The 24,163-nt window shown below is 47.1% G+C and overlaps 1 protein-coding gene across 3 annotated transcripts in view; it reads left to right on the top strand.

Moving 5' to 3' along the window:
- The window catches only part of LOC134344235 (ankyrin repeat and BTB/POZ domain-containing protein 3-B-like), a 73,938-nt gene that overhangs the window by 15,947 nt on the left and 33,828 nt on the right, over positions 1–24,163 (top strand). For all 3 annotated transcript variants that reach the window (XM_063043695.1, XM_063043694.1, XM_063043697.1), the window contains exons 4-6: positions 10,615–10,767; positions 16,518–16,683; positions 22,198–22,287. In XM_063043695.1, coding sequence (XP_062899765.1) covers positions 10,615–10,767; positions 16,518–16,683; positions 22,198–22,287 — 409 coding nt within the window. The remainder of the gene's footprint in view (positions 1–10,614; positions 10,768–16,517; positions 16,684–22,197; positions 22,288–24,163) is intronic.

The following is a 24,163-nucleotide window of genomic DNA, read 5'->3' as shown; positions in this document are numbered from 1 at the left end:
GAACTTACTGACCACAGACTTGGTGCTTTTGCGCGTAGGCGACGATTGTTCTCTGTACTTGTTCAGCCTCCTGTGTGTGGGCACAAACTGCACCGTCAACTCTCACATTTCCCAGCGTTCATATCAGAATGAGTGAGGAGGGAAAGCACAGATGTGGTCAGATGCATCAGAATCAGGTTTATGGTTACTGACGTGTGTCATGAAATCTGCTGTTCTGCAGCAGGTACATGGCACTGAAAACTGTGAGTCACAGTAAAAATATATATTTAGTGCAAAAAGAGAGCAAAAAATTAGTGAGCTAGTTACGGTACGTAGGTTCGTTGTCCATTCAGAAATCTGATGGTGGGGGGAAGAAACAGTTCCTAAAATGTTGAGTGTGTGGCTCCAGTACCTCCACCTTGAAGGTAGCAATGAGAAGAGGGATGTCCTGGGTGATTTGCGGGGGGGTCCTTAGTGACTGAGACTGCCTTTTTGAGGCATCGCCTTTTGAAGGTGTCCTCAAAGCTGGAGAGGCTAGTGCTCATTTGCTAAACTGCTGAATTTACAACTCTCTGCAGCTTTTTCCAATCCTATGCAATGGCCCCTCTATGTGATGCAGCAGGAACTAGTAACCTGAGGAAAAAGCAAATATTTTACAAGTTCACACACACCAAATTCTGGAGGAACTTACGTGTCAGGCAACATCAATTGAAAGGAAGAAAAATCATTCTCCATTCTGATTCCCCTCTCACTCCTTCTCTTCCCCTCACCTGCCTGTTGCCTCCCTTGGGAGCCCCTCCTCCTTCCCTTTCCTTCATGGTCAACTCTCCTGTCGGATTCTTCTTCAGCCCCTACCTCTACCACCTAGCACCTCCCAGCTTCTGACTTCATACCCAGTTACACACCTTCCCCCTCAACTGGTCTCTCCTATCCCTATCCAGCTTGTCCTTCTCTTCCTACCTTCTTAATCCAGTTACTCCCCAACTTCCTTTCCAGCCTTGATAAGGAGACTCAACCCGAAACATGGACTCTTTACTTCTCCGCATATGTGTGAGCTGACCTGCTGAGTTCCTCCAGCACTCTGTCTGTGTTGACCTGGATTTCCAGCATCTGCAGAATCTCTTGTGATTATGACTTTACCAGTTTCATGGGGAGAGGATTATGTGATCCAGATATTACTGTGAATTTTGTCACTTCAGGTCATCTCTTCTCTGTCAGATAACACAAAGGGTGGTGTTGTGGATAGTGTGGAAGGTTGGTTGTTTTGTGTACAGTGTGGAAGGTTGGTGATGTTGTGGACAGTGTGGAAGGTTGGTGGTGTTGTGGACAGTGTGGAAGGTTGGTGGTGTTGTGGACAGTATGGAAGGTTGGTTGTTTTGTGTACAGTGTGGAAGGTTGGTTGTTTTGTGGACAGTGTGGAAGGTTGGTGGTGTTGTGGACAGTGTGGAAGGTTGGTTGTTTTGTGTACAGTGTGGAAGGTTGGTGATGTTGTGGACAGTGTGGAAGGTTGGTTGTTTTGTGTACAGTGTGGAAGGTTGGTGGTGTTGTGGACAGTGTGGAAGGTTGGTGGTTTTGTGTACAGTGTGGAAGGTTGGTGATGTTGTGGACAGTGTGGAAGGTTGGTGATGTTGTGGACAGTGTGGAAGGTTGGTTGTTTTGTGTACAGTGTGGAAGGTTGGTGATGTTGTGGATAGTGTGGAAGGTTGGTGGTGTTGTGGACAGTGTGGAAGGTTGGTGGTGTTGTGGACAGTGTGGAAGGTTGGTTGTTTTGTGTACAGTGTGGAAGGTTGGTGGTGTTGTGGACAGTGTGGAAGGTTGGTGGTGTTGTGGATAGTGTGGAAGGTTGGTGGTGTTGTGGACAGTGTGGAAGGTTGGTGGTGTTGTGGACAGTGTGGAAGGTTGGTTGTTTTGTGTACAGTGTGGAAGGTTGGTGGTGTTGTGGACAGTGTGGAAGGTTGGTGGTGTTGTGGACAGTGTGGAAGGTTGGTTGTTTTGTGTACAGTGTGGAAGGTTGGTGGTGTTGTGGACAGTGTGGAAGGTTGGTGGTGTTGTGGACAGTGTGGAAGGTTGGTTGTTTTGTGTACAGTGTGGAAGGTTGGTGATGTTGTGGACAGTGTGGAAGGTTGGTGGTGTTGTGGACAGTGTGGAAGGTTGGTGGTGTTGTGGACAGTGTGGAAGGTTGGTGATGTTGTGGACAGTGTGGAAGGTTGGTGATGTTGTGGATAGTGTGGAAGGTTGGTGATGTTGTGGACAGTGTGGAAGGTTGGTTGTTTTGTGTACAGTGTGGAAGGTTGGTTGTTTTGTGTACAGTGTGGAAGGTTGGTTGTTTTGTGTACAGTGTGGAAGGTTGGTGATGTTGTGGACAGTGTGGAAGGTTGGTGGTGTTGTGGACAGTGTGGAAGGTTGGTGGTGTTGTGGACAGTGTGGAAGGTTGGTGGTGTTGTGGACAGTGTGGAAGGTTGGTGATGTTGTGGACAGTGTGGAAGGTTGGTGGTGTTGTGGACAGTGTGGAAGGTTGGTTGTTTTGTGTACAGTGTGGAAGGTTGGTGATGTTGTGGATAGTGTGGAAGGTTGGTGATGTTGTGGACAGTGTGGAAGGTTGGTTGTTTTGTGTACAGTGTGGAAGGTTGGTTGTTTTGTGTACAGTGTGGAAGGTTGGTGGTGTTGTGGACAGTGTGGAAGGTTGGTGGTGTTGTGGACAGTGTGGAAGGTTGGTGATGTTGTGGACAGTGTGGAAGGTTGGTGGTGTTGTGGACAGTGTGGAAGGTTGGTGATGTTGTGGACAGTGTGGAAGGTTGGTGGTGTTGTGGACAGTGTGGAAGGTTGGTTGTTTTGTGTACAGTGTGGAAGGTTGGTGATGTTGTGGACAGTGTGGAAGGTTGGTTGTTTTGTGTACAGTGTGGAAGGTTGGTGATGTTGTGGACAGTGTGGAAGGTTGGTTGTTTTGTGTACAGTGTGGAAGGTTGGTTGTTTTGTGTACAGTGTGGAAGGTTGGTGGTGTTGTGGACAGTGTGGAAGGTTGGTGGTGTTGTGGACAGTGTGGAAGGTTGGTGGTGTTGTGGACAGTGTGGAAGGTTGGTGATGTTGTGGACAGTGTGGAAGGTTGGTGGTGTTGTGGACAGTGTGGAAGGTTGGTGGTGTTGTGGACAGTGTGGAAGGTTGGTGATGTTGTGGACAGTGTGGAAGGTTGGTGGTGTTGTGGACAGTGTGGAAGGTTGGTGATGTTGTGGACAGTGTGGAAGGTTGGTGGTGTTGTGGACAGTGTGGAAGGTTGGTTGTTTTGTGTACAGTGTGGAAGGTTGGTTGTTTTGTGTACAGTGTGGAAGGTTGGTTGTTTTGTGTACAGTGTGGAAGGTTGGTGGTGTTGTGGACAGTGTGGAAGGTTGGTTGTTTTGTGTACAGTGTGGAAGGTTGGTGGTGTTGTGGACAGTGTGGAAGGTTGGTGGTGTTGTGGACAGTGTGGAAGGTTGGTGATGTTGTGGACAGTGTGGAAGGTTGGTGGTGTTGTGGACAGTGTGGAAGGTTGGTTGTTTTGTGTACAGTGTGGAAGGTTGGTGATGTTGTGGACAGTGTGGAAGGTTGGTTGTTTTGTGTACAGTGTGGAAGGTTGGTGGTGTTGTGGACAGTGTGGAAGGTTGGTTGTTTTGTGTACAGTGTGGAAGGTTGGTGGTGTTGTGGACAGTGTGGAAGGTTGGTGGTGTTGTGGACAGTGTGGAAGGTTGGTGGTGTTGTGGACAGTGTGGAAGGTTGGTGGTGTTGTGGACAGTGTGGAAGGTTGGTGATGTTGTGGACAGTGTGGAAGGTTGGTGGTGTTGTGGACAGTGTGGAAGGTTGGTGGTGTTGTGGACAGTGTGGAAGGTTGGTGGTGTTGTGGACAGTGTGGAAGGTTGGTTGTTTTGTGTACAGTGTGGAAGGTTGGTGATGTTGTGGACAGTGTGGAAGGTTGGTTGTTTTGTGTACAGTGTGGAAGGTTGGTTGTTTTGTGTACAGTGTGGAAGGTTGGTTGTTTTGTGTACAGTGTGGAAGGTTGGTTGTTTTGTGTACAGTGTGGAAGGTTGGTGGTGTTGTGGACAGTGTGGAAGGTTGGTGATGTTGTGGACAGTGTGGAAGGTTGGTGGTGTTGTGGACAGTGTGGAAGGTTGGTGATGTTGTGGACAGTGTGGAAGGTTGGTGATGTTGTGGACACTGTGGAAGGTTGGTGGTGTTGTGGACAGTGTGGAAGGTTGGTTGTTTTGTGTACAGTGTGGAAGGTTGGTTGTTTTGTGTACAGTGTGGAAGGTTGGTTGTTTTGTGTACAGTGTGGAAGGTTGGTTGTTTTGTGTACAGTGTGGAAGGTTGGTGGTGTTGTGGACAGTGTGGAAGGTTGGTGGTGTTGTGGACAGTGTGGAAGGTTGGTGATGTTGTGGACAGTGTGGAAGGTTGGTGGTGTTGTGGACAGTGTGGAAGGTTGGTGATGTTGTGTACAGTGTGGAAGGTTGGTGATGTTGTGGACAGTGTGGAAGGTTGGTGGTGTTGTGGACAGTGTGGAAGGTTGGTTGTTTTGTGTACAGTGTGGAAGGTTGGTGATGTTGTGGACAGTGTGGAAGGTTGGTGGTGTTGTGGACAGTGTGGAAGGTTGGTGGTGTTGTGGACAGTGTGGAAGGTTGGTGGTGTTGTGGACAGTGTGGAAGGTTGGTGGTGTTGTGGACAGTGTGGAAGGTTGGTTGTTTTGTGTACAGTGTGGAAGGTTGGTTGTTTTGTGTACAGTGTGGAAGGTTGGTTGTTTTGTGTACAGTGTGGAAGGTTGGTGGTGTTGTGGACAGTGTGGAAGGTTGGTTGTTTTGTGTACAGTGTGGAAGGTTGGTGGTGTTGTGGACAGTGTGGAAGGTTGGTGGTGTTGTGGACAGTGTGGAAGGTTGGTGATGTTGTGGACAGTGTGGAAGGTTGGTGGTGTTGTGGACAGTGTGGAAGGTTGGTTGTTTTGTGTACAGTGTGGAAGGTTGGTGATGTTGTGGACAGTGTGGAAGGTTGGTTGTTTTGTGTACAGTGTGGAAGGTTGGTTGTTTTGTGTACAGTGTGGAAGGTTGGTTGTTTTGTGTACAGTGTGGAAGGTTGGTGGTGTTGTGGACAGTGTGGAAGGTTGGTGATGTTGTGGACAGTGTGGAAGGTTGGTGGTGTTGTGGACAGTGTGGAAGGTTGGTGATGTTGTGGACAGTGTGGAAGGTTGGTGGTGTTGTGGACAGTGTGGAAGGTTGGTTGTTTTGTGTACAGTGTGGAAGGTTGGTGATGTTGTGGACAGTGTGGAAGGTTGGTTGTTTTGTGTACAGTGTGGAAGGTTGGTTGTTTTGTGTACAGTGTGGAAGGTTGGTGGTGTTGTGGACAGTGTGGAAGGTTGGTGATGTTGTGGACAGTGTGGAAGGTTGGTTGTTTTGTGTACAGTGTGGAAGGTTGGTGGTGTTGTGGATAGTGTGGAAGGTTGGTGATGTTGTGGACAGTGTGGAAGGTTGGTGATGTTGTGGACAGTGTGGAAGGTTGGTTGTTTTGTGTACAGTGTGGAAGGTTGGTTGTTTTGTGTACAGTGTGGAAGGTTGGTTGTTTTGTGTACAGTGTGGAAGGTTGGTTGTTTTGTGGACAGTGTGGAAGGTTGGTGATGTTGTGGACAGTGTGGAAGGTTGGTTGTTTTGTGTACAGTGTGGAAGGTTGGTGATGTTGTGGACAGTGTGGAAGGTTGGTGATGTTGTGTACAGTGTGGAAGGTTGGTTGTTTTGTGTACAGTGTGGAAGGTTGGTGATGTTGTCGATAGTGTGGAAGGTTGGTGGTGTTGTGTACAGTGTGGAAGGTTGGTGGTGTTGTCGATAGTGTGGAAGGTTGGTGATGTTGTGGACAGTGTGGAAGGTTGGTTGTTTTGTGTACAGTGTGGAAGGTTGGTTGTTTTGTGTACAGTGTGGAAGGTTGGTGATGTTGTCGATAGTGTGGAAGGTTGGTGGTGTTGTGGACAGTGTGGAAGGTTGGTTGTTTTGTGTACAGTGTGGAAGGTTGGTGATGTTGTCGATAGTGTGGAAGGTTGGTGGTGTTGTGGACAGTGTGGAAGGTTGGTTGTTTTGTGTACAGCGTGGAAGGTTGGTTGTTTTGTGGACAGTGTGGAAGGTTGGTTGTTTTGTGTACAGCGTGGAAGGTTGGTGGTGTTGTGGACAGTGTGGAAGGTTGGTTGTTTTGTGTACAGTGTGGAAGGTTGGTGGTGTTGTGGACAGTGTGGAAGGTTGGTTGTTTTGTGTACAGCGTGGAAGGTTGGTTGTTTTGTGTACAGTGTGGAAGGTTGGTGGTGTTGTGGACAGTGTGGAAGGTTGGTGGTGTTGTGGACAGTGTGGAAGGTTGGTGGTGTTGTGGACAGTGTGGAAGGTTGGTGATGTTGTGGACAGTGTGGAAGGTTGGTGGTGTTGTGGACAGTATGGAAGGTTGGTGGTGTTGTGGACAGTGTGGAAGGTTGGTGATGTTGTGGACAGTGTGGAAGGTTGGTGATGTTGTGGACAGTGTGGAAGGTTGGTTGTTTTGTGTACAGCGTGGAAGGTTGGTGGTGTTGTGGACAGTGTGGAAGGTTGGTTGTTTTGTGTACAGTGTGGAAGGTTGGTGATGTTGTGGACAGTGTGGAAGGTTGGTTGTTTTGTGTACAGTGTGGAAGGTTGGTGGTGTTGTGGACAGTGTGGAAGGTTGGTTGTTTTGTGTACAGTGTGGAAGGTTGGTGATGTTGTCGATAGTGTGGAAGGTTGGTTGTTTTGTGTACAGCGTGGAAGGTTGGTTGTTTTGTGGACAGTGTGGAAGGTTGGTTGTTTTGTGTACAGTGTGGAAGGTTGGTGGTGTTGTGGACAGTGTGGAAGGTTGGTTGTTTTGTGTACAGTGTGGAAGGTTGGTTGTTTTGTGTACAGTGTGGAAGGTTGGTTGTTTTGTGTACAGTGTGGAAGGTTGGTTGTTTTGTGTACAGTGTGGAAGGTTGGTGGTGTTGTGGATAGTGTGGAAGGTTGGTGATGTTGTGGACAGTGTGGAAGGTTGGTTGTTTTGTGTACAGTGTGGAAGGTTGGTGATGTTGTGGACAGTGTGGAAGGTTGGTGATGTTGTGGACAGTGTGGAAGGTTGGTGGTGTTGTGGACAGTGTGGAAGGTTGGTGATGTTGTGGACAGTGTGGAAGGTTGGTGGTGTTGTGGACAGCGTGGAAGGTTGGTTGTTTTGTGGACAGTGTGGAAGGTTGGTGATGTTGTGTACAGCGTGGAAGGTTGGTGGTGTTGTGGACAGTGTGGAAGGTTGGTGGTGTTGTGGACAGCGTGGAAGGTTGGTGGTGTTGTGGACAGTGTGGAAGGTTGGTGGTGTTGTGGACAGTGTGGAAGGTTGGTGATGTTGTAGAGAGTGTGGAAGGTTGGTGATGTTGTAGACAGTGTGGAAGGTTGGTGATGTTGTGGACAGTGTGGAAGGTTGGTTGTTTTGTGTACAGTGTGGAAGGTTGGTTGTTTTGTGTACAGTGTGGAAGGTTGGTGATGTTGTGTACAGTGTGGAAGGTTGGTGGTGTTGTGGACAGTGTGGAAGGTTGGTTGTTTTGTGTACAGTGTGGAAGGTTGGTGATGTTGTGGACAGTGTGGAAGGTTGGTGGTGTTGTGGACAGTGTGGAAGGTTGGTTGTTTTGTGTACAGTGTGGAAGGTTGGTGATGTTGTGGACAGTGTGGAAGGTTGGTGGTGTTGTGGACAGTGTGGAAGGTTGGTTGTTTTGTGTACAGTGTGGAAGGTTGGTGATGTTGTGGACAGTGTGGAAGGTTGGTGGTGTTGTGGACAGTGTGGAAGGTTGGTTGTTTTGTGTACAGTGTGGAAGGTTGGTTGTTTTGTGTACAGTGTGGAAGGTTGGTTGTTTTGTGTACAGTGTGGAAGGTTGGTGATGTTGTGGACAGTGTGGAAGGTTGGTGGTGTTGTGGACAGTGTGGAAGGTTGGTTGTTTTGTGTACAGTGTGGAAGGTTGGTTGTTTTGTGTACAGTGTGGAAGGTTGGTGATGTTGTGGACAGTGTGGAAGGTTGGTGGTGTTGTGGACAGTGTGGAAGGTTGGTTGTTTTGTGGACAGTGTGGAAGGTTGGTGATGTTGTGGACAGTGTGGAAGGTTGGTGGTGTTGTGGACAGTGTGGAAGGTTGGTGATGTTGTGGACAGTGTGGAAGGTTGGTGATGTTGTGTACAGTGTGGAAGGTTGGTGGTGTTGTGTACAGTGTGGAAGGTTGGTGGTGTTGTGGACAGTGTGGAAGGTTGGTGATGTTGTGGACAGTGTGGAAGGTTGGTTGTTTTGTGTACAGTGTGGAAGGTTGGTGGTGTTGTGGACAGTGTGGAAGGTTGGTTGTTTTGTGTACAGCGTGGAAGGTTGGTGATGTTGTCGATAGTGTGGAAGGTTGGTGGTGTTGTGGACAGTGTGGAAGGTTGGTGGTGTTGTGGACAGTGTGGAAGGTTGGTTGTTTTGTGTACAGTGTGGAAGGTTGGTGATGTTGTGGATAGTGTGGAAGGTTGGTCGTGTTGTGGACAGTGTGGAAGGTTGGTTGTTTTGTGTACAGCTTGGAAGGTTGGTGATGTTGTCGATAGTGTGGAAGGTTGGTGGTGTTGTGGACAGTGTGGAAGGTTGGTGGTGTTGTGGACAGTGTGGAAGGTTGGTTGTTTTGTGTACAGCGTGGAAGGTTGGTGATGTTGTGGACAGTGTGGAAGGTTGGTTGTTTTGTGTACAGTGTGGAAGGTTGGTGGTGTTGTAGACAGTGTGGAAGGTTGGTTGTTTTGTGTACAGCGTGGAAGGTTGGTGGTGTTGTAGACAGTGTGGAAGGTTGGTGGTGTTGTGGACAGTGTGGAAGGTTGGTTGTTTTGTGTACAGCGTGGAAGGTTGGTGGTGTTGTGGACAGTGTGGAAGGTTGGTGGTGTTGTGGACAGTGTGGAAGGTTGGTTGTTTTGTGTACAGCGTGGAAGGTTGGTGATGTTGTGGACAGTGTGGAAGGTTGGTTGTTTTGTGTACAGTGTGGAAGGTTGGTGGTGTTGTGGACAGTGTGGAAGGTTGGTGGTGTTGTGGACAGTGTGGAAGGTTGGTTGTTTTGTGTACAGTGTGGAAGGTTGGTGATGTTGTGGATAGTGTGGAAGGTTGGTGGTGTTGTGGACAGTGTGGAAGGTTGGTTGTTTTGTGTACAGTGTGGAAGGTTGGTTGTTTTGTGTACAGTGTGGAAGGTTGGTGGTGTTGTAGACAGTGTGGAAGGTTGGTTGTTTTGTGTACAGCGTGGAAGGTTGGTGGTGTTGTAGACAGTGTGGAAGGTTGGTGGTGTTGTGGACAGTGTGGAAGGTTGGTTGTTTTGTGGACAGTGTGGAAGGTTGGTGGTGTTGTGGACAGTGTGGAAGGTTGGTGGTGTTGTGGACAGTGTGGAAGGTTGGTTGTTTTGTGTACAGCGTGGAAGGTTGGTGGTGTTGTAGACAGTGTGGAAGGTTGGTGGTGTTGTGGACAGTGTGGAAGGTTGGTTGTTTTGTGGACAGTGTGGAAGGTTGGTGGTGTTGTGGACAGTGTGGAAGGTTGGTGGTGTTGTGGACAGTGTGGAAGGTTGGTTGTTTTGTGTACAGCGTGGAAGGTTGGTGATGTTGTGTACAGTGTGGAAGGTTGGTTGTTTTGTGTACAGTGTGGAAGGTTGGTGGTGTTGTGGACAGTGTGGAAGGTTGGTTGTTTTGTGTACAGCGTGGAAGGTTGGTGGTGTTGTAGACAGTGTGGAAGGTTGGTGGTGTTGTGGACAGTGTGGAAGGTTGGTTGTTTTGTGTACAGCGTGGAAGGTTGGTGGTGTTGTGGACAGTGTGGAAGGTTGGTGATGTTGTGGACAGTGTGGAAGGTTGGTGGTGTTGTGGACAGTGTGGAAGGTTGGTGATGTTGTGGACAGTGTGGAAGGTTGGTGGTGTTGTGGACAGTATGGAAGGTTGGTGATGTTGTCGATAGTGTGGAAGGTTGGTGATGTTGTGGACAGTGTGGAAGGTTGGTTGTTTTGTGTACAGCGTGGAAGGTTGGTGGTATTGTCAGTATCGAAGGTGGTGTAAGTCAGTGCCTCACTTTTCAGCGTCAGCGATCAGTGTTCAATACTCACTGTTGTCTGTCGGGTGTTTGAACTTTCTCCTTGTGCCTCTGTGGGTTTTGCCCACGTGTTCTGGTTTGCTCCCACGGTCCAAAGATAAACAGGTTCGGGTTAGTAATTTGTGGGTAGGCTATGTTGGAGCTGGAAGCATGGCCATACTTGCGGGCTTCCTGCTGCGCACCCTCGGATTGTGTTGGTCGATGACGTGAATGGCACATCTCCATAAGACATAGGAGCCGAATTAGGCCATTTGACACATCGAGTCTGCTCCACTGTTCAGTCACACTGAACTTATTATCCCTCTGAATCCTGTTCTCCAGCCTTTTCCCATCACATTTGATTTACTGTGTATTTCAATGAACATCTGATAAATAAACCTGACTTTTATAGTTACTGTTATTGAATAATACATTTGCTTCGGGACCTCTGTAGAAACAGAACCTGTTTCTTATTCAGGGACTGCCAATACATGTGTGAAGAGTAGCTGCTTCCTGCTCACCTTTTGTGTCCAGGTTATAATCACCTCTGCTCCCTTTTGTCCTCCACAGGCTGTACGAGGTTCTGCCGCCAATGGTCGAGTGGATCAGGGTTTGCGTTGCTCAGGCAGAGTGTAGGAACACCTTGACAGTGGACAGTATTGATGTTCGACAGGCTGCCAGGTTACTGTTACCGGGCATCGATTGTGAACCACGGCAACTCAGGTCAGCACTGATTTTCTGTTCCTCCTTGGCCTACAACTATCAGACCATATGACATGGAGCAGAATTAGGCCATTCAGCCTATCGAGTCTGCTCTGCCATTCTATCATGGCTGATTTATTATTCCTCTCAATACCATTCTCCTGCCTTCTCCCTGTATCCTATGAGGCTCTGCCTAATGAAGAGCCAATCAACCTCCACTTTAAATATACCTGATGACTTGCCCTCCACATCCGTGACAATGAATTCCACAGACTCACCACCCACTGGCTAAAGAAATTGCCTGTCATCTCCATTCTAAATGAAATCCTTCTATTCTGAGGCTCTCTGATAGGAAGCACCCTCTCCACATCCACCCTATCTCGGCTTTCCAATATTTGAAATGTTTCGATGAGATCCTCCCCTCATTCTTCCGAACTCCAGCGAGCACAGGTCCTGAGCCATCAAATGTTCCTCATACGATAACCCTTTTATCCCTGGAATCATTGTCACGAAACTCCCCTGGACCCTCTCCAATGCCACCACATCTTTCCTGCCTGTTGGGGAATACAGTTGTTCAGTGTCATTACTTTGGGTCGGCACAGCCGTGCAGTGGTTTAGAGTAACATGGTTACGGCGCGAGCGATCGATAGTTGGATTCCAGCCGCTGTCTGTGAGGGGTTTGTACATTCTTCTGGGGGCTCTGGTTCCCTCCCAGATTCCAAAGGCATGCGGGTTAGTAGCACTACCATTAGTAATGCTAGAAGAGCATCAGCGTCTCAGGTTTAGCTTGTAGGTTAGCTGGCTAATTGTTCACATGGGTGCAATTGGGCGGTGCAGGCATCAGCGTCCCAGGTTTAGCTTGTAGGTTAGCTGGCTAATTGTTCACATGGGTGCAATTGGGCGGTGCAGGCTCGTTAGGCCGGAAGGGGCCTGTTAACGTGCTGCATCTCTAAATTTAAAAAGTGCTTTGAAAGATGGTCGGCCAAGTTTATAAAGATGTGGAGATTAAAAAGTGAGTGGTCTGTGGAGGTGAACAGATTGTTAGCGTTTTTAAAAACACAGGATGAAGAGGTGAACACACTACTGGTGTTTTTAAAAACACAGCCTTGAAGGGTCTATGAAGAACTGAGATGTCAAAAAGTTGCAAGAAGACTTGCTGACCCAACTGGGCGTGGGGGACAGAACCAAGGTTTCCAGCCTGAGACCCTTTGTCAGAACTCTATAGCGTGGCCACCCTTTCAGTCATATTGCTCAGGAAATCTGCAAGTGTATGCACTGCACTAATTGGGCGCCACTGATACTGAGTTGAGTCCATTTAAATCAATATTCTCCTGACTCACAGTTTACTTGCTTGAGTAACACTGATGTTCCTGTGTAGTGAATTCCTGCTTTTCATGAAAGCCAATCATTAATCTTCATTCCCTGGAAGAATCGTACTCAGTTTGGACTTATAGAACATTCATACAACAGTACAGGCCCAGGTCCTCAGGCCCATAGTGCTGTGCTGACCTTTTAACCTACTCTAAGATCAATCTAACCCTTCCCTCCCGCTACACAGCCCTCCATTTTCCAATGGTCCCTGTGCCTAGCTAAGAGTCTCTTAAATGTCTCTAATGTATCTATCTCTACCACCACCCCTGGCAGGGTGCTCCATACACCCACCACTCCCTTTTTACATCTTTATATCTGACCCCCAAACCTCCCTCCAAGCACCTTAAAGTTATGCCCCCTTTTATTACCAATTTCTACCCTGGGAAGACGTCTCTGGCTGTCCACTCTATCTGTACATCTTATCATCTTGTACACCTCTATCAAGTTGCCTCTCATCCTTCACTCCAAAGAGAAAAGCCCCAGCTCACACAACCTGTCCTCAAAAGACATACTCTCTGCCTCAGGCAGCCTCCCGGTAAATCTCTGCACCCTCTCCAAAACTTCCACATCCTTCTTTAATGAGGCGAGCAGAACTGAACACACTGCTCCAAGTGTGGTTGTTAGAGGATAGAACACCTCAACCCCTACAATGTTGTGCCAACTCTTTAACCTGCTGTAAGGTCAATCTAACCATTTCCTCCATTCTTCTATCATCCATGAGTCTGTTAAAATCCCTCTGCCACAGGGATTCCAGCCTTTTGTATGCCATGGACCCCTACCATTACCGAGAGGTCCATGGATCCCAGGTTGAGAAGCCCCACTCTACTACCACCCCTGGCAGGGGTGTTCCACGACTGACCACTCTCAGTATAAAAAAACTTGCCTCTGGCAGCCCTCTATATTTTCCACCAAGCACTTTAAAATTATGTCCCCTCATATTAGCCATTCCATCCCTGTGGAAAAAGTCTCTCCTACCACCCCTGGCAGTGTATTCTGTGTATGAGAAGAGTAGAAACAAAGAAACATGGAAAACCTACAACGCAATACAGACCCTTCGGCCCACAATGACGTGCCAAACATGTACTTACTTTAGAAATTACCTAGGGTTACCCATTGCCCTCTGTTTTTCTAAGCCCCATGTACCTATCCAGGAGTCTCTTAAAAGACCCTATCGTATCCGCCTCCACCACTGTCACCGGCAGCCCATTCCACACAGTCACCACTCCCTGTGTAAAAAAACTTACCCGACATCTCCTCTGTGCCTGCTTCCAAACACTTTAAAACTGTGCCCTCTCATGTTAGCCATTTCAGCCCTGGGGAAAAGCCTCTAACTATCCACCAGATGAATGCCTCTCGTCATCTTATACACCTCTATCAGGTCACCTCTCATCCTCCTTCGTTCCAAGGAGAAAAGGCCAAGTCCTCATGTTATAATTGAGTAGGGTTCAGTTCTCTGCTCCCACCCCTGGCAGTGCTTTCTGTGTATGTGAAGAATAGGATTCAGTCTCTACTCCCAGTCATCCGGTATGGGTATGGCCAAAGTGTGGAGTGGGAGACACTGATGCGGGTCAATAGTTCACAGACTTCAATGCGAACAGTGTTAAAGGGAAAATAAACAATAAACGCTCGGCCAAACAGGGCCATTAACTAAAACTCTCAAAGGGAAAACGAAGCCTACACTGCGGCTGAAACGAACAACTAAGAATTAAGCGAATACCGCTAGTCTTCAGATTTAGCTGACTCAACAGTCCAATTTCTCAGGCAAGCTGGAATGCAGGAAGCAAAGTGTTGCTGCGTCCAAGTCTTGACAAAAACCACGACGGGATGAATGGAGTTATCACAGTAAAATAGTTAGCTGACACGTGCATATTCACAAGTGCAATTGCCGAATCCACTGCGCTGCCGAATCCGTGGTTGTGCCAGGGCCCCCCTCTCTAGGCGCAGCCCCTGAGGTGCCACAGACCCGTGTCCGCTGGAAGTCCCAGATGAGGGACTTGTACAAGATGTTCTTCAGTGATGCTGGTGGATAAGTGCCATGGTGGGCACTGCCAATATCGGAGCCAAGGACTTCCGTGTAGAGACACAAACAAGAGCTTAGACAAAAGTAGCTCGACCAAGTGACACCGTGAGACAAATTGTTCTCAAAATGGGAACCCTCCAATTGGAGCTAATCGGGCATCTGCTTCAACAATAAGACTAGCACGGAACCCCTGAGCCCATCAAGATAAACTTAAGCAGAAAGCACCAGGAAGCCACATTACAAAGAGCGAGTCACTCGAGAAAAACAGAGGGAACTCTTAAACCATGAATAGCTGTTGTTAAGCAACAATTAACCAATTCAGGTGCTCTGAAAACCTCAGAGCCCAATGTTCTGATGTCCTGAACAGGTGTGTAGTCACTACAGAACCCCCCCCCCCACCCACTCCCGACAGCTGGCACCTGACAGCCCAGGAAAGCCTGAAAACTCGAGATCCAGGGATAACTCGAGAGACCTGGGGAACTTGAGGGGGAGACATGGGGAACTCGAGAGGGAGAGTTGGGGATCCAAAGAGACTGAGACCTGGGAACCACAGACTGAGAGACCAGGGAACCTGGAGTGGGATCAAGGATCCTCGGGTGGAGCCGGGAGGGAGGCTTGGGAATCCTCGAGATGGGGAGGATATTGAAAACCCCTAAACACATTGAATAAGCCTTGGAAACAATCGGAAAAATAAAACCCTTGGGAACATAGAGAAAAGTCCTTGGGAAACTTTGAAAACATGAACCTTGAAAGCATGAAACTTAAAACTGAGAAGGAACCTTCTCAAATCTTGTTCACTGTTTTATCTTTCACAATTTTCCAGAGGCAATTAGGATATACACTCAATTTTACAGATCAAGACGCCATCGCTAAGCTGGCTGGTTCTCTGTAGATCTGTTTAACTTGCTCCATAAAAGTTCAATTTTCCCTGTCTCTACCATGACTTTCATCGGGAGGTTAAAAATACTCTTGATCGGGTTACTTGTGTGTTTGCACACTCCAGCTAGGGAACAGGTTTTGGAGTAGGGCTCTTCCAGAATTTACACTGTTGACTTGAATGATGATTTGTTGAATCAGTTGGTAAGTTTGCTTGAAGCGCTCATTTGTTATGCAGACCTGAGTCACTGGACCACAAAGCTGGGAACCTGGATTCTTGAAACTCGAAAAGCTAGGAATGGATACCGGAGAAACGCAATGTAGACTAGAGAAGCTCGGTATGTAGATTCGGGACTCTCAGAATGTAGAGTCAGGACATGCACTGAGAATAGAAGGCACCCTCTTCAAGCTACCAATGTCAAAATGTCTGGGTCCATTACTTGGCAAGATCCTTCTGTCACGCTGGAGACAGAAACAAGAGTTTATACATAGAAATTCCAGCAGAACATTGTTGCCTCGATGAATCACTCTGACCAATGAACCTCCTGGCCAAGGTCAGCTGCTCTCTCTCTGCTGGGTCCATCTTTGTGTGGTCGAGACTTGCTGTCACCCGGTATGGATATGGCCCGTGCGGGTCGATAGTTCACAGACTTTAATGTGAACAGTGTTACAGGGAAAAGAAAACAATAAACGCTCGGCCAAACAGGGCTGTTAACTAAAACTCTCAAATGAAAACGAAGCCTACACTGCAGCTGAAAAGAACAACTAAGAACTAAACGAATACCGCTAGTCTTCAGATTCAGTTGACTCGACAGTCCAATTTCTCAGGAAAGGTGGAACGCAGGAAGCAAAGTGTTGCTTTGTACAAGTCTTGACAAAAACCAGGAATGGAGTTAAATACTATCACAATGAAGCAATTAGCTGCCACGTGCACATTCACAAGTGGAATTGCTGAATCTGATGTGCTGCCGAACCTCTGGCAGTGTGTTCCGTGTACGGGAAGAGGAGGGTTCAGGGCTAAAGGTGGAAACCAGAGATACTGCTGAACCTCAAGTTTTTTGCCTTTATTACCCTCTTTCTCCCCTTTCCCCCACTTCCCTCTTCTCACCTGCTCATTACCTCCCCCTGGTACTACCCCCCCCCCCAGCACCACTTCCCTTTCTCCTCTGGTCCACTCTCCTCTCCTGTTGGAGTCCTTCTTCCCCAGCCCTTTGCTTTTCCCACCTATCACCTCCCAGCTTCTCAATTCATTCCCCCCCCCACCCACCTGGTCTCACCTGTCACCTTCTAGCTGGTCCTCCTTCCCCTCCCTCCACCTGCTTATTCTGGCGTTCCAGTCCTGGTGAAGGGTCTTGGCCCGAAACGTTGACTGTTAATTGCTCTCTGAGTTCCTGCCTGACCTGCTGGGCCCCTGCAGCATTTTGTATCTGTTGCCCTTTTCCTTGTTGACAGTCTACCCGGTGAATTGCGCATCCAGTCCCCTCACTGCTGCTGTCTCCCACAGGATCACCAGCTCCCTGTGCGTATCCCGTGGGCTGAATGCCGAGCAGGCGGAGCTGAAGCTGAAACAGGATCTGGGATTTCAGATGCTGAGCAATGGCCGCACGGACCTGGTGACGGCCGCCGTTGCCTTACTGGGGCCGGATGGAATCAACACACTTAATGAACAGGTAGGGGAGAGGCTGCAGTAAAGGCAGGACTGACTGCTCACATCAAATCAAAGTCAATCTCAGCTTATTGTCAAAGTACATACAGCAGGTGCCACCATATACTATCCTGAGATTCATTTTCTTGCAGGAACTTATAGGAAAATAAATGCAATAGAATTTATAAACAAAAAACTACGCCTAAACAAAGAGTGACAACCAACCAATCACATTGTGCAAATATACATACACCCATACCCCCCCTCTCTCACTCTCACTCTCACTCTCACTCTCACTCTCACTCTCTCTCACTCTCACTCTCACTCTCTCTCTCACTCTCACTCCACTCTCACTCTCACTCTCACTCCACTCTCACTCTCACTCTCACTCACTCTCTCTCACTCTCTGTCTCTCACTCTCACTCTCTCACTCTCACTCTCTCTCTCACTCTCACTCTCACTCTCACTCTCTCTCACTCTCTCTCTCTCTCTCACTCTCACTCTCTCTCTCACTCTCACTCTCTCACTCTCACTCTCACTCTCTCTCTCTCACTCTCTGTCTCTCACTCTCACTCTCTCTCTCTCACTCTCACTCTCACTCTCTCTCTCACTCTCTCTCTCACTCTCACTCTCTCACTCTCACTCTCTCTCACTCTCTCTCTCTCACTCTCTCTCTCTCTCAGTCTCTCTCACTCTCCCTCTCTCAGTCTCTCTCTCTCACTCTCATTCTCTCACTCTCTCTCTCTCAGCCACACACACAAAGAGTGACAACCAACCAATCACATTGTGCAAATATACATACACCCATACCCCCCTCTCTCTTTCTCTCACTTTCTCTCTCTCACTCTCTCTCTCTCTCTCTCACACTCTCACTCTCACTCTCACTCTCACTCTCTCTCTCTCACTCTCTCTCTCTCTCACTCTCACTCTCACTCTTACTCTCTCTCTCTCTCTCAGCCACACACACAAAGAGTGACAACCAACCAATCACATTGTGCAAATATACATACACCCATACCCCCCCTCTCTCTCTCTCACTCTCACTCTCTCACTGTCACTCTCACACACACACACACACACACACACATTTTATATATGAGAGAGAAAGAGAGATAGATAGGTAGAGAGCTATAGAGATAGTAGAGTTTACACATATATAAATATAGAAATAATCCACAGATACTGTGGATTGCAGTTAATTGGGCCATTGGTTAATCAGGGCAGGTGTTTATTTGGGACAACACTTAAATACAAATATTAATCGAGAAAATGGTTGGGATTCCCTTCATCCGTTTGGGATGCCACGCTGCTTAGTTAGGACAGGAGACTGTTGCCGAACACTTTCTAACTAGCATCAGTCATGTGAACTTGTGTGGTCATTAGTCACTACACACTTCAGGCGAACATTTTCTCAATAGTGTCAGTTGTGTGTGTTTGTGTTCAAAAAGCAGTGATTTTTGTCACTGATAGTTGGTCAGAATAAGCAGTAAGACAATTCAGAACCGTTTTGTTCACTGTGGTTTCAAGCATTCGGGCTTAGAGATGCCAGAGGTGATTGGGAGTGAAATTTCACTACTTCAACAACTTAGAAACTACAGAAAATTTGAAGGTATTGGCAATCATCTTGAATGTTACAATGAAAATGAAGATTTGGAGGATGCAATCATCAACAGCATTTCATGAAGGCAGTTCATTATCTGCACTAGGAGTCTACGCTGATCTTGTTCATTTACAGTCAAAAGTACGCAAGGTGAATTCTATCCTCCAATAACTTAGGAACTAATGCACACTTTTACAGTAAGATTGGTTGCAGAATCAGTTCATTGTTGAGGTGAGTAATATTATTCATCCTGGTTCAGGAGTCTGATGGTTGAGGGGTAATAACTGTTCCAGAACCTGGTGGTATGGGTCCTGAGGCTCCTGTACCTTCGTTCTGATGGCAGCAGTGAGAAATGATCATGTGCTGGGTGGTGGGGGTTCTTGATGATGGATGCTGCTTCCTAGTGGCTGTGTTGCTTATAGATGTGCTCACTCGTAATGAGGGCTTACCTGTAATGGACTGGATTGCATCCACTACTTTCTGTAGTCTTTCCCATTCCTGTTGTCATGGTAATTCACTTTGAGAGGTTTGAACTGTGCACTTGCAAGTGCACCCAATGGTCATCATGTCAATGCCTGCTCAGCGATGTCAATGACGATGAGCTGGGGGTCAGGTTAGGGATTAGGGACTGGGATGGGTGGTGTGAGAGGTCAGGGGCAGTGAATGTAGAGTCCGAGGAAGTAGGTGGGGTTGGTGTTGAAGGCAGAGGGCTCTGAGATCAGAGGCCAGTGATCCTCCCAGGACTGGAGGGCCGAGAGTCTGTAGGACCTCGAGAATGAGGGCCCGTGATCCCCAAGGTTGTTGAGTCCTGGGGTTGGAGGTCTGAGGTTATTGATCCCTGGCATTGGAGGCTCACAGAGGTGAGTTGGCAAGTCCTGATGCCTTTGGCAACCCCTGGGGTTGAAACCAGAGGTCATCAAGCCAAGAGATCAAGACCATTGCATGCGATCGATAACTACTGGGGTCAATACCCAGAGATCGGTGAAGACTGCAGGTTGAAATCAGAGACCTCAGAGGTCAGAGGTCAGCAAGTTTGGAGGTTAAAACTGAAAGGTCAAGAACTGAATTTGACTTGTTTGGAGGTTTGGAGGCCTGATGTCTGGGAGTCATAGAGTCACAGAACACTACAGCACAGAAACAGGCCCTTTGGCCCATCTAGCCAGTGCTAGAGATGAATCTGCCTACTCCCATCGACCTGCACCTGGACCATAGCCTTGTTTCTTCAATGTTGAAATTGAACCCACATCCACACTTTCACCATCCTCTGAGTGAAGAAGCTACCCCCCCTCAGATTCCCCTTAAACAGTTCATCTTTCACCCTTAACCCATGACCTCTAGTTGTAGTCCCATCCAAGCTCAGTGGGAAAAGACTGCTTGCATTTAGCCTATCTATACCCCTCATAATTTTGTATACATCAATCAAATCTCTCCTCAGTCTTCTATGCTCCAGAGAATAAATTCTTAACCTGTTCAACCTTTCCCTATAATCAGGTCCTCAAGTCTCGGCAACATCCTTGTCAATTTCCTCTGCATTCTTTCGATCTTATTGGTATCTTTCCTGTAGGTGGGTCGTTCAGACCTCACCCGTCTGCATGTGTGAGGGTGAGAGAGGGATGTGCTTAGCCGTTGTTCTGTTTTTGCTGTTGCTGCCGAGACACCAGACACACCCAATGTCTACTGATGGTGAAGATAACCCCACATTGTGTATTGACGTGCTATTTTGACTCTGCAGTCTCCACAGATGACTTGCATTCTCTTGTTTGTCTCCGTGTGGGACGTGCGGGTCTCACATTGTTCCCATTCATTTGCCCCACACTATGTCGTTTTACACGGATGTGACATCATTCACGTTGTGTGAACTTGAGTCCGAAATCCAAAACCAATAATCACCAAACCCTTGCCCATGGACACCATGTGGACTCTGCACAGACAAGCGGACTGCTACAGAAAGTGGGTGGTGCAGTCGCACCAGCGACTCTGGTTCAAATCCTGTCGCTGTCTGTAAGGAGTTTGTACGTTCTCTCCGTGACCACGCGTGTTTCCTCCAGGTGCTCCGGTTTCCTCCCACAGTCCAGAGACGCACCAGTTAGTAGGTTAAGATCAAGAGACCATAAGAAATAGGAGCAGAATTCGACCGTTTGGCCCATCGAGTCTTTTCTGGCATTTCATCACGTCTGATTTATTTTCCCCTCAGCCACATTCTCCTGCCTGCTCCATGTAAGCTTTCACACCCTGACTAATCAAGAATCTTATCAACCTCCACTTTAAATGTACCCAATGATTTGGTCTCAACAGCTGTCTGTGGTAAAGGATTTCACAGATTTGCCACCCTCTGGCGAAGGAAATCCCTCCTTATCTTTGTTGTAAAGGGACATCCTGCTATTTTTAGGCTGTGCCCTGTGGCCCCAGACTCCCCCACTATAGGAAACATCCTCTCCACGTCCTCTCCACCTGGGCCTTTCAATACTCAATAGGTTTCACTGAGATTCCCCGTACCCCCCGTCATTCTTCTAAACTCCAGTGAATACAGTGCCAGAGCCATCAAGCCCTCCTCATACGTTAACCCTTTCATTCATGGAATCATTCTGGTGAACCTCCTCTGGACCCTCTCCAATGCCAGCACAGTTAATTGGTCACACGTGTGTATTGGGCAGGACAGGCTTGTTGGGCCGCAAAGTCCTGTTACTGTGTTGTGTCTCGGTCGCAGGAAAGCAGCATCCATTATCAAGGATCCTCACCAGCTAGCCATGCTCTCCTTTTGCTCTGTGTGTGTGTGTATATATATCTGAGAATATATTCTTCAGCAAAAAGAAGACCAAGCAGTTCTGCAACAGATGAGGTGGCCTCCACAGAGCCATGATCTCAACATCGAGGCTGTCTGGGATTACCTGGTCGGCAGAAGAGCTTGGAACGATCCACCAGCCAATTTTCTTATAAAACTGTACAACAGTGTACCAAAGAGAATTCATGCAGTTTAAAAGGCAAAAAGGGTGATCACACCAAATATTGATTTGATTTCATTTTTCACTGTTTATTTATTTGTTTATTTTGATAGATTTTGTTCTATATAGTAAGTTTTCTGATATTTTGAAACTTTTCATTATGTTTGAAAGTGGCTTCGCTTTACAGAATTGTTTTACACGTGTCCAAGACTTTTGCAAAATATTGTGATATATAATTTGTCTTTTGCTCACTGGCTGTTTGCCAGTCTGGTTTTTCATAAATTCTGTTGTAATTCTTTGTCTTACTGTGAAGAAAATGAATCTCAAGGTAGTGTATGGAAGCGTAGACATACTTCAATAATTCAAGATTCAAGATTGTGTCAGATCATTTCCTGTACACAAGTGTAAAGGAGAACAAAATAATTGCTACTCCGGATCCGAATCAGTACAAAAAAGAAACACATAAGATAAAGAAGATAGTAATAAAAAAACACAATAAATATAAAAACGTAAGATAGCTTACATACATTGATATTGTGCCCATAATGTGACGCTAGACTCAGAAGTGTCTGTATATAAGTCTGGTGGTCCTGGTGTGGATGCTACGTAGCCTCCTCCCTGATGGGAGTGGGTCAAACAATCCATGAGCTGGATGAGTGGGATCCTTCATGATATTATTGGCCATTTTCCATTAATACATTTACTTTTGAACTTCCGACTTTTCTGAAGAGCTAAAAAAGCCAGCTCCCATGTGCTAATTACTTAATCCTCTTTTCTGGTGTGTAGATGAAAAACAAAGAGCTTAATCTGGGCTGTCTGTTTCCCGGGAGCAAGGTCCAGCCGGTGGTTGCATTAGGCACCCCACGGTAGGCTGTGTGCAGTGTTTTTCATTCAGGTTTGCTGCACGCCAAGCCACTGTCTTGTGCCCGGAGTCACTGGGCACGCAGGCACCTGGTCTCAAAGCTCATTATTAACCAAATGCTTTCCGACCCGCCAGGGAATGACCCCGCTGATGTACGCAGCTAGCAATGGGGATGAGGCCATGGCACAAGTCCTGCTGAACTCAGGAGCAGCTGTTGATATCCAGGTGAGAATAATGAAAGGGTTTCTGAACACGTCCATTCCCGTCGTGGACAGAGACACAGCAGGTAGATCGGCTGCCTCATGCCTGCAGAGCTCTGGGTGTGACCGTGACCCCTGGTGCTTTCTGTGTGATTAACCAATGTCTCGCCGATATGACTTGATGCAAACGACACATTTCACTGTTTGCTTCGACTGTATAAAGTTCAAGGTACATTTATTATCAACGTTTGTATACTATATGCAATCTTGAGAATTGTCTTCATTCAGGCAGACGTAAAACGAAGAAACGCAGTAGAACCAATTTAAAAAACCCCACACAACAAAGCCCTTCAAACACTCAGTGTGCAAAATAAACAACAAATTGTGCAAACAATAAAAACCTGTACAAAAAGGACGGGTTGCACTTGAATCCAAGGGGACCAATATCCTGGCAGGGAGGTTTGCTAAGACTATTGGGGAGAGTTTAAACTAGAATTGCTGAGGGGTGGGAACCAATCTGAAGAGACGAAGGAAGGGGCAGTTGGCTCACAAATCAAGAAAGCTTGTAGACAGTGTTAAAGGGAGGATAAGCAGGTGATAGAGAAGGGACACGCTCAGACCGATGGGTTGAGATGCGTCTATTTTCATGCGAGGAGTATCACGAACAAAGCGGATGCACTTAGAGCGTGAATCAGTACTTGGAGCTATGATGTTGTGGCCATTACAGAGACTTGGATGGCTTAGGGGCAGGAATGGCTACTTAGAGTGCCAGGCTTTCGATGTTTCAGAAAAGGCAGGGAGGGAGGCAAAAGAGGTGGGGGTGTGGCACTGTTGATTAGAGATAGTGTCACGGCTGCAGAAAAGGAAGATATCGTGGAGGGATTGTCTACTGAGCCTCTGTGGGTCTAAGTTAGGAACAGGAAGGGGTCAATAACTCTACTGGGTGTTTTTATAGAGCACCCAATAGTAACAGGGACATCGAGGAGCAGATAGGGAGACAGATTCTGGAAAGGTGTAATAATAACAGGGTTGTTGTGGTGGGAGATTTTAATTTCCCCAATATTGATTGGCATCTTCTCAGAGCAAGGGGATTAGATGGGTTGGACTTTGTTAGGTGTGTTCGGGAAGGTTTCCTGACACAATATGCAGATAACCCTACAAAAGGAGAGGCTGTACTTGATCTGGTATTGGGAAATGAACCTGGTCAGGTGTCAGGTCTCTCAGTGGGAGAGCGTTTTGGAGATAGTGATCATAATTCTATCTCCTTTACCATAGCATTGGAGAGGGATAGGAACAGATAAGTTAGAAAATTGCTTAATTGGAGTAAGGGGAAATATGAAGCTATCAGGCAGGAACTTGGGAACAGATGTTCTCAGAGAAATGTACGGCAGAAATGTGACAAATGTTCAGGGGAAATTTGCGTTGGGTTCTGCATAGGTACATTCCAATGGGACGGAAAGGATGGTAAGGTACAGGAACCGTGGTGTACAAAGGCAGTTGAAAATTCCGTCAAGAAAAAAAGAAAAGTTTACAAAAGCTTCAAAAAACTAGGTAATAATAGAGATCCAGAAAATTATAAGGCTAGCAGGAAGGAGCTTAAGAATGAAATTAGGAGAGCCAGAAGGGGTCATGAGAAGGCCTTGGTGATCAGGATTAAGGAAAACTCCAAGGCATTCTACAAGTATGTGAAGAGCAAGAGGATAAGACGTGAGAGAATAGGACCAATCAAGTGTGACAGTGGGAAAGTGTGTATGGAACCGGAGGAGATAGCGGAGGTACTTAATGAATACTTTGTTTCAGTATTCACTATGGAAAAGGATCTTGGCAATTGTAGGGATGACTTAAGAGGACTGAAAAGCTTGAGCATATAGGCATTAAGAAAGAGGATGTACTGGAGCTTT

Source organism: Mobula hypostoma, chromosome 3 (genome assembly GCF_963921235.1).
Source record: "Mobula hypostoma chromosome 3, sMobHyp1.1, whole genome shotgun sequence".
Taxonomy (NCBI): Eukaryota; Metazoa; Chordata; class Chondrichthyes; order Myliobatiformes; family Myliobatidae; genus Mobula; species Mobula hypostoma.
This window is presented reverse-complemented; position numbering and strand designations above follow the sequence as displayed.